The 22,486-nt window shown below is 41.0% G+C and overlaps 1 protein-coding gene across 1 annotated transcript in view; it reads left to right on the top strand.

Moving 5' to 3' along the window:
* Cyp4a8 (cytochrome P450, family 4, subfamily a, polypeptide 8) overlaps positions 1-13,046 on the top strand; it is a 31,345-nt gene extending 18,299 nt beyond the window's left edge. Inside the window, 8 exon segments of the mRNA NM_031605.2 lie at positions 6,217-6,341; positions 6,654-6,808; positions 7,232-7,338; positions 7,427-7,617; positions 7,718-7,851; positions 8,770-8,834; positions 8,987-9,063; positions 11,942-13,046. Of these exon segments, the coding sequence (NP_113793.2) occupies positions 6,217-6,341; positions 6,654-6,808; positions 7,232-7,338; positions 7,427-7,617; positions 7,718-7,851; positions 8,770-8,834; positions 8,987-9,063; positions 11,942-12,110 (1,023 nt within the window). The 3' untranslated portion in view covers positions 12,111-13,046.
* The last annotated feature ends 9,440 nt before the right edge of the window (positions 13,047-22,486 follow it).

Raw genomic sequence — 22,486 nt, 5'->3', positions numbered from 1 at the left:
GGGCATCTATTTCTTTAGGTTAGGGAAGTTTTCTTCTATGATTTTGTTGAAGATATTTACTGGTCCTTTGATCTGGGAGTCTTCACTCTCTTCTATACTTATTATCCTTAGGTTTGATCTTCTCATTGAGTCCTGGATTTCCTATATATTTTGGACCAGTAGCTTTTTCAGTTTTACATTATATTTGACAGTTGTGTCGATGATTTCTATGGAATCTTTTGCTCCTGAGATTCTCCCTTATATCTCTTGTATTCTCTTGGTGATGCTTGTATCTATGGCTCCTTGTCTCTTCCTTTGGTTTTCTATATCCAGGGTTGTTTCCCTGTGTTATTTCCTTATTGCTTCTATTTCCATTTTTAATTCCTTCAACAGTTTGATTGTGTTTTCCTGGAATTCCTTCAGGGATTTTTGTGATTCCTCTCTATAGGCTCCTACTTGTTTATTTATGTTTTCCTGAGTTTCTCTAAGGGAGTTCTTCATGTCTTTCTTGAAGTCCTTTATCATCATGATCAACTGTGAGTTCAGTTTTGTATTGGGTGATAAGTATGGATCAACTTGCATTCTTTTACATATAGCCACACAGTTAGATCAGCACGATTTGTTGAGGGTGCTATCTTTGTTGCAGTGGGTAACCTTGACTTCTATATAAAAAATTCATGTGTCCATAGGTATGTGGATTTATGCTCATGTCTTCAATTTGATTCCTTTGATCAATGTGCCTGTTTTTTGTGGCAGTATCATGCTGTTTTTATTAAACTGTAGTTTTACAGTAAAACTTGAAATCAAGGGTGGTGATAGCCCCAGCCCTTCTTTATTATTCATAATTGGTTTACATAGCTCTGTATTCTGTGTATGAGGAGGTGAGTGAATGTGTATGTGTGTGCTTCTGTATGAAGCTGGGAATTGTCTTTCAAAATCAGTGAAGAATTATGTTGATATTTTGATGGGGATTGCATTGACTCTGTAGATTGATTTAGGTAGGATGTCCACTTTGCTGTATTAATCCTTTTGATCCATAAACATGAGACATCTTCCACCTTCGGGCATCTTCTTCAATTTCTTTCTTCAACGATTTAAAGTTTGTATCATACAAGTCCTTCTTGGTTAGGGAAACTTCTAGATATTTTCATTATTTGAGGCTATAGCAAAAGGTGTTGTTTCCAGGATTTATTTCTCAGACTGTCTGTTACTTGTCTTTAGCAGGGCTACTGATTTTTTGTGATTTTGCTTTGTATCTTGCTACTTTACCGAAAGAGTTTATTAGCTGTAGGAGTTTCTTGGAGGAAAATTTTGAGTCACTTATGAATACTATCATGTCATCTTCAAATATAGATTCTTTGACTTCTTCCCTTTCTGTTTGTATGCCCTGGATATAGTTTAGTTCTCCTATTTCTTTACCTAAGACTTCAAGTGCTATATTGAATAGGTATGAAGAGAGTGGACAACATAATTCTAGTAGAATTGCTTTGAGTTTCTCTCCACTTAAGTTGATGCTGGCTATGGGATTGCTGTAAACTGCCTTTATTATGTTGAGGTAAGTCCCTCGTATATCTCTGATCTCTCCAGGACTTTTATTATAAAGGGATGTTGAAGTTTGTCATTGACCCATTCTGATTCTAATGAGATGATTGTGTGAGTTTTGCCTTTCAGTTTGTTTGCATTATAGATTTCATTGACAGATTTTCATATGTTAAACCACCCCTACATCTCTGGGATGAAGCCTACTTGATTATGGTAGAATCTTTTTTTGTATGTTCTTGGATTCAGTCACAAGTACTTTATTGAGTATTTTTTCATCTATAAGGGAAATTGGTCTGTAATTCCCTTTCCTTCTTCATTCTTTGTGATTTGGCTATTAGGGTAAATAATTGTGGTCTCATAAGAAGAATTCAGCAAAATTCTGTTTTGTGTCATTCTTTGAGGAATGTTGGCAATAACTATTCTTTGAAAGTCTGGTAGAATTCTGTGCTAAACCTACCCCTGGGCATTTGTTTATTTGTTTGTTTTGGGAGACTTTTAATGACTTCTATTTTAGTAAGGGTTGTAGTTCTATGTAAATTGCTTATCTGGTCTTGATTTAACTTCAGTAAGTAGTAAGTACTGAGAAAGATATCCAATTCTTTTAGATTTTCCAATCTGGTGGAGCACAGGTTTTTAAAATATGTCCTTATGATTCTCTGGACTTCCTAAATGTCTGTTGTTATACCCACTTTTTAATTTCTATTTTTGTTCAATCGCATCATCTCTCTCTGCCTTCATAATTTGGATAAGGTTTGTCAATCTTATTGATTTTCTTAAAGAAACAATTCTGGTTTCATTTTTTGTTTGTTTGCTTGTTTGTTTCTTGGTCCTCTATATATTTTTGTTTGTTTCTACTTTATCGACTTCAACTCTGAGTTTGATTATTTCTTGCTGCCTATGGCTTTGGGTGTCATTCCTTCTTTTTGTCCTAAAATTTTCTAGTGTTTTAAGTTGCTATTATGGGATCTTTCCAATTTTTTTATGTAGGCAATTAGTAGTATAAACTTACCCCCTCAGCACTGCCTTATTGTGTCCTGTACATTTGTGTTTATTGTGTGTTCCTTTTTGTCCAACTCTTGGAAGACTTTGATTTCTTTCCTTTTTTTCCCCACTGTTTGACAATTAACTTTTTGCAACTTTTCATTACAGAAATACATTATTTAGAGAATACTCATACAGTTTGTAAGTACATAATGAGGAATATAACCAGAAATAATACAATAATGTAGGTATTTCTTAGGCACAAGGCAATTTCTTCCAGATAATGCAAATGCTGTACAATATTTAAAGGAGTAGAATGTATCATTTTGAAGAGATTTATAGTCTAAAAGTCTTCCAATTTACCGTACTTTTAATGTAATTACCACTTTCATTGATAAGCCTTTTATGCTAATTTATACTAATTTATGAACATAATCTTTGAATAACAAAAGTAGATTTTACGAAACACCAAGCTGATATTTTATTTTCTTTTTTATATTAATTTATGTGGCCTACAAGAATGGGAAGAATGGTTAAAATAGATCTGAGTTCAAACGTATCTTTTATGCTTGAATAATAATTACACATGTCAAGATACTTTTATTGGAATTATGGAAACCAGGAGAAGAGTTGTAATTTTTTAAATGTATGTTTATTCTTTGTTTTATTTAGTATAGTGTTTGTGTGTGTGTGTGTGTGTGTGTGCTTGTATGTGTGTGTGTGTGTGTGTGTATGTCTGTGTGTGCTTGTATGTGCTGGTGTGTGTGTGTGCTTGTGTGTGTGTGCTTGTGTGCGTGTGTGCTTGTGTGGGTGTGTGCTTGTGTGTGTGTGTGCTTGTATGCATGTGTGCTTGTGTGTGTGTGCTTGTGTGTGTGTGTGTGTGTGTGTGTGTGTGTTTGAGAAGTGAGCAGAAGAGAGTATCAGACCTAGAGCTGATATTACAGGTGAGTATCAGCAGATTCAGCCACCTTGGAAGAGTAGCAAGCCCTATCACCCTCTAAGCCATCTTTCCAGCTATAGAGAAGACCAATATAATAGTATCCTGAGTTCAAAGAGGTGAGGCCTCAATTTCTTTCTTAATTTCTGTCTTGACACGCTTTTTGTTATTCAGCTTCCCTGAGTTTGTAAGTTTTCTGTGCTTCTATTGTTGCTGGTATGCAGCTTTAGCCTGTGGTGATGATTTAGGATGCAGGGTGTTATCTAAGTTTTCTTGTATCTTTAGGGACTTGTTTTCTCTCTGAATATATGTCCAATTATGAAGAAAGTTTTATGAGATGCTAAGAAGAAGGTCTATTCTTTTGGCTTTAAATGAAGTGTTCTGTAAATATATTAGGTCCATTTGGATTATAATACAAGTAAGTGCCATAATTTCTGTTTATTTTGGTGTGGATTACAGGTGAGGGTAGGATATTAAAGTCTTCCACTATCAGTGTGGTTGTATTAATATGTGATTTAAGCTGTAGTAACTTTTTTATACACTTGAGTGCTCTTGAGTTTGGGGCATAGATGTGAAGAATGATAATGTCATCTTGAGGGTTATTGACTTTAACAAGTACATAGTGTTCTTTCCTACCTCTTCTAATTACTTTGTGTTTGAAGATTATCTAGTCAGATATAAAAATGGGCACACCAGCGTGTTTCTTAGGTGCACTGGCTCAGAATAAATATATCCAACAATTTACCCCGAGGTGATGTTAATATTTGTTGCTTGAATATAGCAAAAGTGTGGATCCTGTTTCACATCCACTCTCTTAGACTTTTTATTGGGGAATTCAGAGAGTTGATGTTGAGAAATATAAATGACCAATAATTTTTGATTCCTATCATTTTCTTGTTGTTTTTGCTAGTGATGGTAATTGTGGGGGGGGGCATGTTTCCCTTTTTTGACTTTACTGGTTTGAGATAATTTGTTCCCTGTGTTTTCTTGGATGTAGTTCAGCTCTTTAGCTTGGAGTTTATTTTCTAGCACCTTTTGTAAGACTGGATTTGAAGAAAGATATTAGTTAAATTTGTTTTTACCATGGAATGTCTTTTTTTTCCATCCAAGGTTATTGAACATTTGGCTGGGGCTGGCATTTTTAATCTTTTATAGTCTTAAGGACATTTATCCAGTTCCTGCTGTCTGTTACAGTTTTCACTGATAAGTAAGGTGCAGTTCTAATACTTTATATGTGACTTGGACTTTCCCTTTTGTAGCTGTTAATAGTTTTTCTTTGTTCTGTAACTTAGTATTTTGATTATTGTGCCGAGGGGACTTTCTTTTCTTGTTACATGTATTTGGAGTTCTGTGTGCTTTTCATACACTGATAGGCATCTCCATCTTTAGATTCCGGAAATTATCTTTTATGATTTTGTTGAAAAATTATCTCACTTTGACCTGAGTTTTTTTTCCTTATCTGTTCCTATTATTCTTAGATTCTGTCTTTTCATGGTATCCTAGATTCCTTGGATGTTTTGTCCCAGGAACTTTTTAGACTTAAGATTTTCTGTGACAGATGTATCCATTTCTTCTATTGTGTTCTCAGTGCCTGGGATTTTCTTTTCCATTTCTTGTATTCTGTTGGTAAGTCTTGCCTCTCTGGTTCCTATTGAAGTTCCTAAATTTTTTATTTACAGATTTCCTTCAGTTTTTTTTCTTTCATTTTGTTTAAGATGAACTCTTTTTTAAAGAATTGTTTACTTATGTATATGAGTATGTTGTAATTGTCTTCAACACACCAGAAAAGGGCATCAAATCCCGTTACAGATGGTTGTGAGCCACCATGTGGTTGCTGGGAATTGAACTCAAGATCTCTGGAAGAGCAGTCAGTGGTCTTGACATTTGAGTCATCTCTCCAGTCCCCTCAGTTTCCCTTATTGATTCTATTTTCACTTTCAGGATTTGAGTGGTTTTGTTCATTTTCTTCCACACATTGCTGTGTTTTCATAGATTTCTTTAAGGAGTTCATTTCCTCTTTAAGGGCATCTATTGCATTCAAAAAGAGAACTTCAAGGTCTTGTACTTGTACTTTAACTACATTGGAATATTCAGGACCAGCTGTGGAGAGTTGCAGGACAGATTGTCCTGGCTGTTATTGTTTGTGACTTTATGCTGGCAGCGAGGCAACTGGGATTGGGAAGATTAGAGTCCTAGATGATGATAACAAATCTTGTCTTTGTTGAATAGGTGATTTGTTCCTCAGTTTCTGTTTCCAGTTTCTGTTTCCTCTCTGTTGTTTTTTTAGGATAATGTTGTGGTTGTTTCTTGCCACTTAGAAATCATGATAGGTATGGGCACTGGGGATTCCAAGTAAAATCTGTTTTTGAGTACTGGGACATGAGACTTGGGATTAGATGGGCTTGAAGGGTTTTACAAGAAGGAGGAAAGCAGGGTGTTCCTTCAGGATGGGGGCAGAAAGTGAGAAGAGAATTCTGTAAGGAGCTGGGTATGAAACTAGGGGACCGGACTTAGAGGAAAGGAGGAAGAAGTGAAGATCTACAGAAGAGAAAAAAATATGCAATTAGCCTACCTACTTCCCTGGTCACAACATCCTGTGTTCACAGGGAGTCCCTTTGCTGTTTCTTAATTTAACTAAGTTGACAATGGAAATTAGCCATCACAAACTCTGATACAGGGAGTCACAAAACCATATGTACAGATGAAGGAAATGAGTCTGTTCTAGTTATCACCAGTCTTCTGGGAGACGTGGAGTCAGTTCTCTACTTCCATTACAGGATAAATGGGAACAGATTGTTGGACAGGATTCCACCCTGGAGATCTTCCAACACATCACCTTGATGACCTTGGACACCATCATGAAGTGTGCCTTCAGCCAAGAGGGCAGTGTCCAGTTGGACAGGTGAGTATATTGCTGAACTATAGTCTTTGGTCTTGCCAACTAGTGCGGCCTCATCTGAGAAGCAGATGGAACAGTGTAGATACTAACATCTACAAAGCACAAGATTCTCTATCCTGCCTCAGAAACACCACAGATTTCCAGACAGGTGGAAACCTGAATGGCCATGACATCTTCTAAAGACCTGGTGGTTACAGGGGTTAGAAGACAGAAACAACATGCATCCTAGTATTATCTCTGTCCAAATTAAGGGAATTATTGCTCTGTCTTTGTGTCTTATCTCCTTACCACTGTTCTGTTCTTTTGTGTTCACAGAAAATACAAGTCCTACATCAAGGCAGTTGAGGACCTGAACAATCTCTCTTTTTTCCGTATACGGAACATCTTTCACCAGAATGACATCATCTATAGTCTGTCCTCTAATGGCCGCAAGGCCCGCAGTGCCTGGCAACTTGCCCATGAGCACACAGGTTCTGTTTGGTTCTTTTCTCTGCCCTCTTTTACCAGGGCCAGTCTAAAGAGGCCCACCAAAATCTCTGAGGCTGAGACCTGTCCTTTGGCCCTGTGAAGGATGAAAGATGAATTCATCTGGGTACTTTCTTAGCACAAGGAAGCTAAGGTGTAGGATACTGGATGATTTGTAGTGATTACCTGAGGCATCACATTGGTGCTATTAAGTAAAATCATCCCAGCAGGATCCAAAAAGATCTTCTCCAGTTGTTATCCCGAGGGGCAGCCTGGTCTCTGTCAGGTGTGCTGGCTTCTCACACCTTAACCAGTTCTGAGTCATATGCAATCTGGCCTTTAGGGGAGTAGAGGTCAGGAAAGAGGGCACATGGGCCTCTTAGGAATGGTGCTTTCATCTCTGCCTGGTATCTACTATGCTTGGACAGACCAAGTGATCAAATCAAGGAAGGCTCAACTTCAGGACGAGGAAGAGTTGCAAAAGGTTAAGCAGAAAAGACGATTGGATTTCCTGGACATCCTTCTGTTTGCCAGAGTGAGTGACTTGGCACTTGAGACTTGAAACTTGGTCTAGAATCACAGAATAAAAAGAAAACATTACTCTCATTTGTGGCCTTATCCAGATAGAAAATGGAAGCAGCTTATCTGATAAGGACCTGCGTGCTGAAGTGGATACCTTCATGTTCGAGGGCCATGACACCACAGCTAGCGGTATCTCTTGGATCTTCTATGCTTTGGCCACAAATCCTGAACACCAGCAGGGATGCAGGAAGGAGATCCAGAGTCTCCTAGGAGATGGAGCTTCTATCACCTGGTGAGTGGGACCTCAATATGGATGAGATTTCTGTCTTCTGTTAATGGGAAGCTCCTGGTTGTCCTAGCTCTGTGTGACTTTCAGATGGGCCTCGTTTCAGGGACGACCTGGACAAGATGCCCTACACCACCATGTGCATCAAGGAAGCTCTGAGGATCTACCCACCTGTAACAGCTGTGAGCAGAATGCTCAGCACACCTGTCACCTTCCCGGATGGACGCTCTTTACCCAAAGGTATGGAGTCCCCAGACCATACCTCAGCAGGGTCCCTCAGCAGGGACAAAGAAGAAGGTTCTTCGGCAGTTTTGAACTAGTGAAATCTCTAATGGATTTCCCATGTCTTATCAGTAGTGTTGAAAGGAATTTTACTTTAAGTTAGAAGGCAGTGTGTAAAGTGCTTTACATACAGTTAGACTTCAGAAAAATCTTAGAAAATAAATGCCAACCTCTATATTGAACTTGAGCCTTTACGCATTAGTTGCTAAATTATTACTCAATGCAAAAAAGAACTAGGCAAGTGTTTGGAAGATGTGTTTCTTTCTGGGATTGAAGGCAAATGAGAAATTCCAGGGATTCCCATGTCATGAATGAATCATATTCCACTGTCTGAGGATCCCTCAAGCTGATGGGAGAGCTCACCTGATGACCTGATCTTAGTTCCGTATCATGGTAGAAAAATACCCACTTAATCACTTATCATTGGGCATGATTTCCCCTTATGCCACAGTGAAGCTGTGTGAACAAGAAAGGGTCTTGTTGAGGCTCCAGACTCTTATCTTAAAAATGGGTATACAATAGTTGCTTTTGGAAGCTGCCTGTGAATTTTGAGTGTTCCAGAGACTCAGGAAAGGCATTTGATGAAAGAGAGTTATTATTAACTAAATATAATAGTGATTCTCAAATGCTTTCTTTTTCTAACACCCAGGCTCATGGTTTTAGACAAGTAATTCACACTCAGTGCTTTACCTACTTCAGCCCATCCTACTTCTCTGTGATCAAAATGATGATTCCAGCATGCAGACCGTGTGTGTGTGTGTGTGTGTGTGTGTGTGTGTGTGTGTGTGTGTGTGTGTGCATATTCTCTGCTGAATAAGGGAGCTAGTGCCCTACCCATTGGCATTACAAGTCTTTCTTTGTACCACTCACTCACAGGTATCACAGTCATGCTCTCCTTCTATGGCCTTCATCACAACCCAACTGTGTGGCCAAATCCAGAGGTAAAATGGGAGATGGGAGAAGGTCACGGGAAGATATCTCAGGACCAACACTCCCCACCCCCCAACTCTCACTCCTGATCATTTGGTTCCTTCATGAGTCAGAAGCAGGAGTTTGATTCCCGCCTACCCTGAATCTGGTATTTACATTGCAGGTGTTTGACCCTTATCGATTTGCACCAGAGTCTTCCCGACACAGCCACTCATTCCTGCCCTTCTCAGGAGGAGCAAGGTGAGGTGTTACATCGTGTGTAAGGAATGGAGACAAGGGTAGTCTCTGGGTACATATACAGTATCTGTGATTCCCTGGGTTCCTATGTGACATCTTCAGGTGCTTGCAGGTGGGGGTCATTTTCTGTGTCCCCCAAAAGAGTTGGTATTTAAGGGTGCACCTGGGGGATACTACACTTTGCATCAGTGTGTGTTTCCAACTTCAGTGTATGTTGAATTTTTCACCATTTCTAGAATATGCATCTTCATACTTAGGTTTTCTCATGCAAACTGGCTCTCAGGCATTTGTTTCCCTCATCTTTTACATATATTAAAGGATCAATGTATGTCTCCATCACTCTCAACATATCCTGCCACTTCTCTTTAATTTATCGATCAGTAGCAACAAGGACTTTAAAAACACTTTTTTGTGTTTTTAGGATTGTGTTGAAGCCATGTATGGAAAAGTTGAGAGCCCACTGTGGTAGGGTGGACCCCAATGAGTCTGCTTCTATATAGTTTATTTTCTAGCCCAACAGAATTTCTACTGCATATTAATATGTCTTGTTTGTCAAAGAGCAAAATTTGGAGAGAAGTTTACACTGTAGGGCTGTGGTCCACTTACCAGCTTTGGAAATTGGGAAGAGTACATGAGACATGACCTCGCATAACATGTACTAATGTGTACACTAACATACATGCCCGAAAGAGCTGTTGAGCTAGAAAGTTACAGTGCAAAGAGCTGCTGCGAAATGAGTAAAGGCTGAAGGTCTCAATCATCTTGTAGAATGCAAAGTGCCAAGGAACTAATGAAGACAAGGAATTCATTTCTCTGTCCACAGTTCTGTGACTTCTACCATGCCAAATCAATTATCATAGAGCAGGCTGTAAGTATACTGTTTATCTAGGATAAGTTTACCTAGGGGTGAACACTTCCTCTTAGGGCTCAGTTAGAAATCGTGATGAGGTCATTGACAAATAGAAGAGAATCAGGTAGTTCAATTACCATAAGAATTTTACCCTTTTTGTACTCTAATGAATTTTTATTTTTTAAAATTAGCAAAATCCAAACACAAAAATATTTATTAATGTTATTTTTCTTGGGCTAATTCCTATGCTGTGACAAAAGTGAAGAGACGTAGGGTACTGCCTCCAGTTCAGCAGCAAGAACAGAAAGCTGGTCTACAGAGTCAGCCACACCCATGGGAAACAGACATCATTTCTTTCTTCTTTGATACTGTCCTTTACTGAGAAGTTAGTAGAATGATCAATATTCCTGACATTGTCCTAAGCCCTGGACTGAGCTGTGGCCTCCAATGAAGTGCACCAATGGCACAACTTGACAGAGATGAGGAATAGCTGCTCATTTTTCTGAGCTTGAGCACGTATGGGGGGGTGGTAAGGGGACAGAGACAGACAGAGATACAGAGAGAGGGACAGGGTGGGAGAGAGCAGAGAGAGGGACAGAGAGAGAGAGACAAAGAGACACACAGAGAGAAAGACAGAGAGAGAGTGTTTCTCCTCAGCCTCAACATTTGCTGAGATAAGTAGGGGCTGGAAAGGTAGGAGGTGGGAAGGGGATAACTTACAGGAGGTGTGACTGCAGCTGAGCCATCTAGACACCATCCTATTAGTTTGGTAGAATAGAAGGGTCAATATTAAGAGAGAGAGAATTGAGGGGAACTAGTGAAGTCCAGGCAGAAAACTGAGGGTGGTGACATACAGGGACTGTACTGAATTAGAATTAAAGGCCTATAGGTCCTGTGAACTGAGGAGGAACTGGAGTCTGACCACTGAGTGGGAGGAGTTTGAGGACCCCTAACCCATATGTTTTCTAGGAATTTCTTCATTGGCATATGACTCCTAGGTTAGAACCATATTGACTTTGCCCCCAAGACAATGATTCCTAAGAGTGTGATCCATCCCTCTCCATGTTGCCCTGAGCACTGTGGATGAGAAACTCTTAAGATAGTGGTCAACTAGTCAAAGAATGCTACTAAGAGGGCTGGCTGGTCTTTACTGGCTGATGCCTTACCTCTCAAAGCAGGATTAGAGCCAGTCTCAGAATAGAGGGGGATTTGTGAAAGATAAAGACAGCAAGAAAGGACGTTAATGACAGGAGCCTAGCATAATTGTCCTCTGAGAGGCTCCACCCAGCAGCTCACTGAAACAGATGCAGAGACTCACAATCAAACATTGGATGGAGCTTGATTGAGGGCTCCAAATGGCATAGGAACTCCACAAGAATATCAACAGAGTCAACTAACCTGGACACTTGGGGGTTCTCAAAAACTGAACCACCTACTGAAGAGCCTACACAGGCTGGAATGAGTCCCCCTTACACACATATGAGGCAGATGTGCAGCTCAGTCTTCACGTGGGTCCCACAACAACTGGAGCAGGGGCTATCCCTAAAGCTGTAGCCTGTCTGTGACATATGTTCCCCTAACTAGACTGCCTTGTCTGGCCTCAATGGAAGAGGGCATGCCTAAGCCTACAGAGACTTGATGCGCCAGAGTCAGGAGATACTGGGGGGCAGGGGCTCAAACCTCTCTGAGAAGTGGGGGATAAGAAGAGGGACTATGTGAGGAGAAACAGGAAGAGTGGCAATGATTAGGTGGTTATATGGAAGAGTTTGGAAAGAGGATCGGAAAGGGAGAACAGTTGTAATTATAACCCCAAAGTAAAAAATACAATAAAAGAAAAAGACAGCAAGAATTAAGGTCCAAGGGAGAGGTATGTATACATGTGCGACTGACTGACTTGTAAGGAAAGGGGTCAGGGTGAGATGTATAAAAGATGGCTCTAGATGCCCAATTCTGTTAGGCACAGAGGACAATGCCTACACAGCTCACAATAGAACCTGAGGACAGTAATTTTATTGCACCTTTCTGACCTAGGAACTGCATTGGGAAACAGTTTGCCATGAATGAACTGAAGGTGGCCGTGGCCCTGACCCTGCTCCGCTTTGAGCTGCTGCCAGATCCCACCAGGATCCCAATCCCCATACCAAGACTCGTGTTGAAGTCCAAGAATGGGATCTACCTGCGTCTCAAAAAGCTCCAATAATCTTGACAGCACAAGACAGCTCCAACAGCATGCTGTCTGCCATTTGTCTTTCTGTCAGTCACTCTTGTCCCCACTCCATCTGCTCACATCTCATTCTTTCTTCTCACCTTGTTCACCTCCACCCACCTTCTGCTGTGCTTCTGGTCTCCTTGTCTGTCAGTCTTTCTATCTCGACTTCTGGAATTTCTACCTGCTTTTCTCTCTACCTGGCCCCTACCTGACTTCATGTTTGACCTTGACCTTAATGATCTCCCTAAATTACACCCTGCCTTCTCTTCTGCATATTTCCTTCTATTCTACTGTTTGTCTGTGCTTAAATTGAGCTTTATACCAATGTCATAATTGATTACAATAGAAGTATTGCCCTATGATTCGATATACCAGGTGTTTTTCATGATTTCATTAGAATAAAGCTCAGGTCATTGCAGTACCATTGCCCTTGGTTATTTCTGTGACTCTTTTTACCTTTTCCATCACCTATAGCTGCATTCCTAGGTTGCAAGAGCCTGTCTGAGTGTTAAAATCCAACATTGTCTTTAAGCACGTCTTATTCTGTCTCTAGGTCATCTCTCCATCTTGTCAATATGTATGCTTACTTTGTGCTTAAGTGGTAATACTGGTCATGTTCTTGGTTCTGTCAAAGAGCCATTGTTCCAGCAACCTAACACAGTCCTTCTCTGACTGTCACCTCATCTATCCATATAAATCTCACCTTCAAAAACTCTGCCTACCAGCTTTAAGAGTCTTACCATCGCCCCAGTGAACGTGATTGTTGCGGGGAGGGCGGCAATGGGTGAAGGATGGGGAGGGGAACACCCGTAAAGAAGGGGAGGGGGAAGAGTTAGGGGGATGTTGGCCCGGAAACCAGGAAAGGGAATAACACTCAAAATGTAAATAAGAAATACTCAAGTTAATAAAAAAAAAAGAGTCTTGTCATCTTGTCTCTCCCTACAATAAAGTTCATAAGGTGGTGTGTTGTTCCTATACTATTTGAAGGAGAGGGAGGGAAGAAAGAGAGAGGGGGGGGGGGACTAATGGGAAACTAGGAACGAAGGTGACATATGGATTCTACATGTTCAGGAGGGCTCACCCATGTGACATTTGATAACTATACTCACACAATTTTATCTTCTTCTGTAACTAAGCTTAGACAATGGGCTTTTGTCTGAGAGCTCAAAGAAACACACTTCTTATGGAAAAATAATCCGAACCCCAGGCTATTAAGGGATTAATATCACTCACCTGTGATTCTTCAGAAGTGCAACAAATCAGAGCCTCTTTGGGGATGAGCAAGAATGGCGTCAAGTTTGGTCAGTCACATGAGCCTCAGGAACCTTGTTCTTCACAATAGAAGATAGTGTAGCTTAGCCATGCCATGGGCAGCTTGCCTCACACTAGTGTTTGAAGGCTTGGTGAATGCAGATGCTCAGAAGGGCAAACAGGACTTGCTACTGGGAGATCCCAAGCAGATCCTCCCACACAGGTCTTCTTGTTAACCCCCTGCCTCCTCCCTCCCTCTCTGACAACTCTGAAAGAGAAAGAAACTCATCAATCCTGCCCATAGATGATTACTGCCTGAATGTTGGGGCTCATGACCCTGGGGAGTGTTGCCTACACATAACCCATGCGTTTGTGATAAGTTCCCTGGGATGTTGCCTCTGCTTCTAACACCTCAGTTGACTTTGACCTTACTTCCCTTGTTACTTGTAGACACAAATTTCTTGTTTTTCAAAATTTCATATAGGTCAGAAACCTAGATGCCATAGACAGAACTCTCTGAGGCCTTATGCTTGGGATTGATATCATTTTCTGTGTCTCTGAGAAGGTTTCACCCCACTTTTACTACTTTTAGGCAAGGTGTTTCTCCCAGTTCCTTGGCTTTTCAGGTAGATAGATTAGTTCATCTATGTTCTGAGAAGGGATAGAGACGGTCAGATTGAGCATCAGTACTTGACCCGCAGAATAAGGCAGAAACATGGGTTGAGAATGCACAGGATATTGGCAGTTAGTTTGGCATCATATGATGAAGTTCACAGCGACCACACTCAGAACAGCCAAGGCATCTCACCTTCATTATCACCTAGACGTGGAATGCAAAAAGGAGCTGAAGCACACAAAAGCAAGTGTCAGTATTCAAGCCCAAGATGGATGGGACAGGTAGTAACCCGACATTGACCCAAGAAATGGAGAAGATGATAGAGAGAAAGCAGTGTTACCTATAACGTAGGGTGACCTGGGCCCTATGTTATATACACAGAGAAACTAAAACTAGACTGGAGAATTAAGTAGCCCACATCAGAGCAGAGGATATGCTCATGATGGAAAATGAGAACATATGGGAAAGTCCTATGCTCAATAACAAAACTGTATGCAACATCAGGCATAAGACTTTAACAGAAACTTCATCATAAAAAGTGTGGATATGACCAGTGGATATGCAAGAACTTATGCTTCACTGGATTTAGGCATCAGAAAATGAGAATTCCAAGTGCAGTAGATAATAACCCTTTGAGTGACTGTCATAATGTATTTAGGGGAAATAAAAAATGTTAGGCAAAATGTGACTACGTTGGAGCTCTTTTGTGTTATAGGTAAGGCTAAATTGATATGCCACTTGGAATCCAAGACAGTAATTCCTCTAAAATCTGTAGAACATTTGGCAGTAAGTTGACTCTCATGTAATTGCCCAAAGGAACTAAAAACTGGTACTAAAGTGAAGACTTGAGAATTAATATTTGTTGCAGTATTACTTGCAAAGGACGTAAGATAGAATTTATTTTTTTTCTTATAAAGAACAACATTTAATTGGGGCTGGCTTACAGGTTCAGAGGTTCAGTCCATTATCATCAAGGCAGGAGCAGAGGAGCACCCAGCCAGGCATGGTGCAGACAGAGCTGAGAGCTCTACATCTTCATCTGAAGGCTGATAGTGGAAGGCTGACTTCCAGGCAGCTAGGATGAGGGTCTTAGCACCCACACCCAGTGACACACGTACTCCAACAAGGCCACACCTCCTAATAGTGCCACTTCCTGGGCTAAGCATATACAAATCACATTCCACTCCCTGACCCCCATAGGCTTGTTCAAACACCTGAGTCTGTGGGGGCCATACCTACCTATAGCATAATAAAAAAAAAACACATTTAGTCCAACTTCCAAAGTTTCCATAGTCTATAGCAGTCTCAACAATATTAAAAGTTTAAAGTTCAAGGTCTCTTCTGAGATTCGTACGATAGAATTTAAAAGAAAGTACCTGTCAACATTTAAAATGATGCCTGTAGTTCACATATATAATATACACAAAGTACAGTAATATATACCAATTACATATTACATATACCTATGTATGCCGACTATATATGATGATGATGCCTAAAGAGATAGTAGGGAGAACTAGCTGCTTTACTTGCATAAATTTCAAAACTTTGTAAGAAGTCATTTCAACCTAAGTAGTCTGTCACCTTTCTGTTCTTACATGAAAGTTGTTACTAAGGACTGCTGTCTGCTGTACCAGAGAACACCAAGAGCTGTGTTCAGATCCCCATGAAGAACAGGCTGTGTTAACCTATGAGGAAATGTGCTTTCCCTGTGTTTAGCTTCTGTTTTAAGGAAGCAGGGGTTGGAACTATTGATCCGGGATTCATAGAATTTATGTAAATTTTAAAATTTCTGAAAATATTATTAATAATGCTTAAAGCTCTGATGGGGGTAACTTTAGTCAACAAAAGACTCGGTTCAGGTTCTCTGATTGGGAGACGGGTAAAGCATGAGAGGAAAGAATTAAAAAGGATGATTAAAGAGGAGAAGGCAAAAGAAGTATGAGGAAGAAGGAAGGAAGGATAACAAGGAAGAATGATGAGAACCTTCAGGGAACAGAGAGAGTACCTGAACTGACAGTTTGCATTGACTATTGACTCCGAGTCATTATTGAATCAGCGCCATTCCCACTCCAGCCTTTCTCAGGGCCCTCCTGAAGCTGAGCCTGACCTGGCCACTTGTTCATTCTCCCTCATCCCTGTCATCCTCCTACCCTTCCCTCACTCTCATTCTCCCACACCTCCTACCTCTTCTGCCTGCTTAAGCCTTACAACCCACAGTATTCTCCCTGGTTACTTTTATTTTACCTCTGTTTGGTTATCCCTACTTCCTGAATGAATCCCCCAACTCTCCCTTCTTACTTTCCTGACTTCCAAAAAATACTCTTCACTGAGCAAGTGAGACCTAAAGAGGGGCTGCTACGGGTTGGAGGGATGGCTCAGCAGTTAAGAGCACCGACTGCTCTTCCAGAGGTCCTGAGTTCAATTCCCAGCAACCACATGATGGCTCACAAAGTACAGAGATCCAATGCCCTCTACTGGTGTGTCTGAAGACAGCTACAGTGTACTTATATATAATAAATGAATAAATCTTAGAGGTGCTGCTACAATCTACATATAAAAGTCCGTGACGTTTGTTCTTCTAGGCCTTGCTTACTCCTCAGGACATCTATTTTTAAGTTCTACTCGTTTCTCTGCACATTTCATTTTTCTTCACAATTGGATAAGATTTCATTATGTGTGTACCATGCCTGATTACTCATTCATCAGTAGGAAACAGCCACAGAGGAAGGGGAGAGGTTAGCGGCAGAGAAGAGATAGCTGCATGTCCCCTCTGTTCTTGATTTTGCCAGAACTCAGGACTCAGAGAAGAAAGAAAATGGGGGCTCTATGATGATTAACATTATCACAGCTGCAGTAGAGGGTGAAGAAGGAGAATGTTGGAGGTAACACTGAGATGGAGGGAGGCTCAGGTTAGGAGTGAAGGAAGAACTGCCTTCTGGAGAATTCTCTCTCAAATGTCTTTTATGTCTTCCTGTCTGAAGTCTGAAAGTTGGAAATTCTCTGGAGTAAAACAATCTCTCTTCTTTTAAAGTGAAGGTAAGGACTCTGGGGACAAAACTATTGCCACCTCTTCTCTTCTTAGATATCATCTTCATAAACTGTTGGGACCCATCTTGAGCACTGGCTGGTAGGAGAACCAGTAGCCTTTGAAACCTTGTTTATTCTGTTTTTGCCTTACTCATCCTGCCTGGACAGTTCATTCTTCCCGGATGGCCCTAACATGCATCCTTCTCAAAAATTAGCAACTTTGAACTCAAGAAATAATTCTGGAATTAATTAGTGACTAAGTTCGTGATGGATTTTTTAAATGTACATTTAAATATCTCACCCAGTTAAAAAGTCACTGAGGCAAGGAGAGGGTAAATTACTAACTCCTTGTATAGTGAGGCTGATCTGGACCTTGAGCCTTCTGAGTGGACTAACTCCTTCTCCAGAAGCCATGGATCATGTCAGAAAGTGGTCGACACCAGTGCCAGGGAAAATGTTACATACATAAACATATGTGTGTGTGTGTGCGTGTGTGTGCTTCTGCATGTGCGCATGAGTGTGCATGTGTGCCTGTGTGTGTGTGTGTGTGTATTTGTCTGTGTGTGTGTCCAATGAAAACTCAGTCTCTCAATGACTAAATTCAGGTGGACACACCAACTTATTAATTTTCACCCTTCAAGTCATGGTAACAAACAACTACACCTATTAGGCATTGGTAAAATTAGAATGTGAATCCCTTGCTAGAGGCTAGGAATGTCAGAGAGCTTTTGCTCTTTTTTGTTTATCATCTCCTTTTATTATCTGCTTGAGATTGTTTGTGATTATGAAACAGGAACTGAGACACTTGATTGGCCTCAGCTTCCTCCCCACCTCATTGTTTTTTTTCATAAATTCTATGTAAAACAAAATCCCTGAGATTACAGATTAATGTTAACCCTCCTTATTCTATATGGAAGCCACTATTTCTCTCTTTGTCTCTCCTCTATCTGTGTCTCTTAGTCTCTCTCTGTCTCTCTCTGTCTCTTTCTCTCTCTCTCTCTCTCTCTCTCTCTCTCTCACTGTTCCTCTCTCCCCCTTCCTCTCCTTTAAACTCATTAGAAAAATTAAAAAAATAATAAAAATATTTTACAAAAGCTCTAAAGTTCATCCTCTGTGGCCTATAAATTTTATTCCTCAAATTCAAGAGACAAGAATGCAAACATCACTGGCTTCAGTTGGTTTGGTGGTCTTCATGTTTCTTGAACCATATCTCCTAAGGAAGGTCCCATCATCTTCAGAGACACCCTTGTAACCCTGTATTATACACAAGGTCTCAGACATGACAGGGAGGAATACGACATACACAGGATTTATTTTCACTCAGAGAGTGTGGTGAGTCCAAAGGGAAATGTGAGGACTTGAAAACACGCAGAAATGTTTTTTAAGAATGTCCATTTGATACTTTCACATGGTTGGTGGCTGTTTCTACTTTTCAAGGAGGAAATAATCCAGACCATTGACTTGGGCTCTGTATGTGGTGACTATTAGGAATTCAATATATTTAATAGAGAATATGAACAAAATAATTTTCCCTAAGAGGACATGTGTGATTGGTTGATTGTTTGGTTGGTGGTTAATTTTGAGGTACTGAGGATCAAACCCTAGGCCTCCCACATGCTGGTCCAATGCTCTACCACTGAGGTCCATGACAGGCCGATTTACTTTTTTAAGGCACGATTTTTTAATCTGCCCAGGCTAGCCTCTAAGTCATGTTTTACCTGTCTTGGCCTTTGTAAAATTTGGGTTACAGGAGAGTGCCACCATGTCCAGCTCAACCATGTTGCTTAATCATGCCAAGTGACACACCTACAGCCACATGTGAAGAATCTGTGTGCCTTTCTGTTGTGTTGTTGTTCTAGTTCCCTTCTGGGTAAAGCTGAATTCTAGGACCAATGAAAGGCTCTGTGCTGAAGTGCCTGCCTGTCTTTTGTGTCCTAGAATTAGAAGACAGTGTGACTTCCATGGAGGGAAATAACATGAAATGGACGAGACTGGACAGTGAGGAACAAGACATTCTGTTGTGTCTCAGAAAAGCAAGCAAACAAACAAAAATAAAATTTGTATCTTCCATTTTGAAAAAAAAAGAATGTCCATTTGAGGAGATAATAAAATGGCTTGGTAATTGAGTCTTACTGCTATTACAGAGTTCCCATAATTCTAGCTCCACAGGATCTAACATCATTGACCTCCATGGGTGCCAACACTCACATGAGCCTGCCCACCCATATAAACACTTCTGCTTATACATATAACCAATAAATAAATAAACAATAAAACCTGTTGTGAGGAAGAAAATCGAGTCTTGAACTGTGGGGTAGTAAGGAATGAACCTGGCTACTGTGTGGCTTAGAGGATACAGGGACATGGAGACACAGTCACTTTGAAGAGTACTGATTGGGCAGCATATACACCTTAGCAGAAATCCCAGCTATGAAGACCAAGGTAACATGGATGAAGAGAGATGTCTCATCACTAGAAGTTGAGCATTTCTTTTCTGGAGCCCAGAAACCCACAGACAGAGCTCACAGATGCACAGACATGTGCTGCAAGGTACCTGCTCATAACCATGACACTGTAGGAAATTGTGGTCTGACAACCCCGGAGATCAAATCTGATGAAGTAGATCTTTCTAGTTATCAATCATCTCTGGACCATGAAGCCAATGTTTGGCCTCTTCGTTTCCCCTCCCACAGCAGGTAGGACAGACTATGTCATACTTAAATGTGTGTGTTCAAGGAAATCAGCAACAGTCAGAGATCTACAGGACATTTTATTATGAGTATCTTTGAGCTCAGTCATATCACAACTGGGTTTGGCATCTCTGGACTCCTCCAAATGGTGTCTTGGCTTGGCCTACTCCTGCTGCTGCTGTTCAAAGCAGCCCAATACTACCTGCACAGACAATGGATCATCAAGTCTGTCCAGCATTTCCCATCCCCACCCTCCCACTGGTTTTTTGGGAATTCCCTAAAGGTAAGAAGACACAAGCTGTTATATAATGACCACGTGATCTGCGGACTACTCAGTTTACCTCCTCCGAGATAAGTGCACAATTTCTTGGCAGGGAACTTGTCATTTATCAATATACAGGTCTTGAATAAGGCAAGGCATAAAAATATAGGCCCTGCCTTTCTTGTGGAGGGATGATATCAGGTACAGGATGAAAGTAGATCTATTTTCTGTAGTTTAAGGTAATTTCTAGAAGTGATGACTTGGAGGGACAATCCTATAAACATGTAGTAATGTGAGTACTACCTTCTTAACCAGGATCGATTTAACTCTGTTCTTTACTGTGTACACCCAGGAGCTCCTAGCAACCAACAGGGTCTTTACAACAGGGTCTAGCACAGAACCTGGCATCTACATACAGAATTGTGAACAATGATCACAAGGAGCTTCCTGAGAGACAGGGATGGGCATCATCATCCATCCATCCACTTGCATCACCATCTCTGCTGTACAACGCTCTTTGCTAAGTGTCTGAATGGAGACACACTCAGGAAGACTTATAAATAGAAAGAATAGAGTAAGGGACAGGATCCTTCTGATCTCTCCCTGTGCCCAGAGCAGAAAGACAGTATCCAGGAACTCTGACACTCCTGAGACTAGAGGTAAGATCACAAATTCTGCTCTGAGGGACCTACTTGGAGCCCTCAGGACACAGAAACCCAGGAAAAGTCTGGTACAGGATCCTTCTGGTTTCTGTCTGTGGCCAGAGCTGACCAGACCCCACAGCTCTCTGTGCCCAGATGCCGAGGTAAGAGACCTGGACTCTCAAACTTTGGACAATCCTGAGAGCACAGGGGAGACCACCACTTCTCATCACATTCTTGGTCCAAGAAGAAGTCACCTGGAGCCATCTGTACATACTAACAAAGGAGCAGACTAGTACAGCATCCTTCCAGTTTCCAACTGCACCCCGAGCTGACCCTGTGGCACAGCTCTCTGTAACCTGATCCTGCTGTGAGAAAGTCAGTTTCTAGGAGTGCTGACACACATGATTACAGCATGGTCAAGCAACTGTCAGAGACAACAAGACCAGCTGACAACAGAGACAAGTATAAGAACTAAGCAACAGAAACCAAGACTAATTGCCATCAATAGAGCCCAGTTCTCCTACCAAAGCAAATACTGGATATCCCAACACAACAGAAAAGCAAGATTTTGGATTTAAAACCACATCTTGAGATACCGCCTGGACCTGAAGGGACCCAGTCAACAGCTCCCTGCACCCAAATCCCGTGGGAGGCAGTGCTAAACCTTCAGAGGGGCAGACACGCCTGGGAAGCCAGAACAGACTACACTCTGCCCACATTTCTGACTCCAGAGGAAATCACCTAACGCCATCTGGGACCCTGTGTACAGGGGCCCCAGGAAAAGGTGGCACAGGCCCTCCTGGTTGCCAACGTGTAGACAGGAAAGACTACACGCCCCAAAGAAGAACACTCTGTTCCCATAACTGGCTGAAAGAAAACAGGAAAATAGGTCTACAGCACTCCTGTCACACAGGCTTATAGGACAGTCTAGCCACTGTCAGAAATAGCAGAACAAAGTAACACTAGAGATAATCTGATGGCGAAAGGCAAGCGCAGAAACCAAGACTATATGGCATCATCGGAGCCCAATTCTCCCACCAAAGCAAACAATGAATATCCAAACACACCAGAAAAGCAAGATCTAGATTTAAAATCATATTTGATCATGATGCTGGAGGACTTCAAGAAAGACATGAAGAACTCCCTTAGAGAAACGCAGTAAAACATAAATAAATAAACAAGTAGAAGCCTATAGAGAGGAATCACAAAAATCCCTGAATGAATTCCAGGAAAACACAGTCAAACAGTTGAAGAAATTAAAAATGGAAATAGAAGCAATAAAGAAAGCACAAAAGGAGTCAACCCTGGATATAGAAAACCAAAGGAAGAGACAAGGAGCCATAGATACAAGCATCACCAACAGAATACAAGAGATATAAGAGAGAATCTCAGGAGCAGAAGATTCCATAGAAATCATCTACACAATGGTCAAAGATAATGTAAAACAGAAAAAGCTACTGGCCCAAAACATACAGGAAATCCAGGACTCAATGAGAAGATCAAACCTAAGGATAATAGGTTTAGAAGAGAGTGAAGACTCCCAGCTCAAAGGACCAGTAAATATCTTCAACAAAACCATAGAAGAAAACTTCCCTAACCTTAAGAAAGAGATGCCCATAAGCCTACAGAACCACAAATAGATTGGCCCAGAAAAGAAACTCCTCCCATCACATAATAGTTAAAACACCAAATGCACAAAACAAAGAAAGAATATTAAAAGCAGTAAAGGAAAAAGGTCAAGTAACATATAAAGGCAGACCTACAGAATTACACCAGACTTCTCACCAGAGACTATGAAAGCCAAAAGATCCTGAACATATGTCATACAGACCCTAAGAGAACACAAATGCCAGCCCAGGTATCCAGCAAAACTC

This window comes from Rattus norvegicus, chromosome 5, assembly GCF_036323735.1.
Source record: "Rattus norvegicus strain BN/NHsdMcwi chromosome 5, GRCr8, whole genome shotgun sequence".
Lineage (NCBI taxonomy): Eukaryota > Metazoa > Chordata > Mammalia > Rodentia > Muridae > Rattus > Rattus norvegicus.
This window is presented reverse-complemented; position numbering and strand designations above follow the sequence as displayed.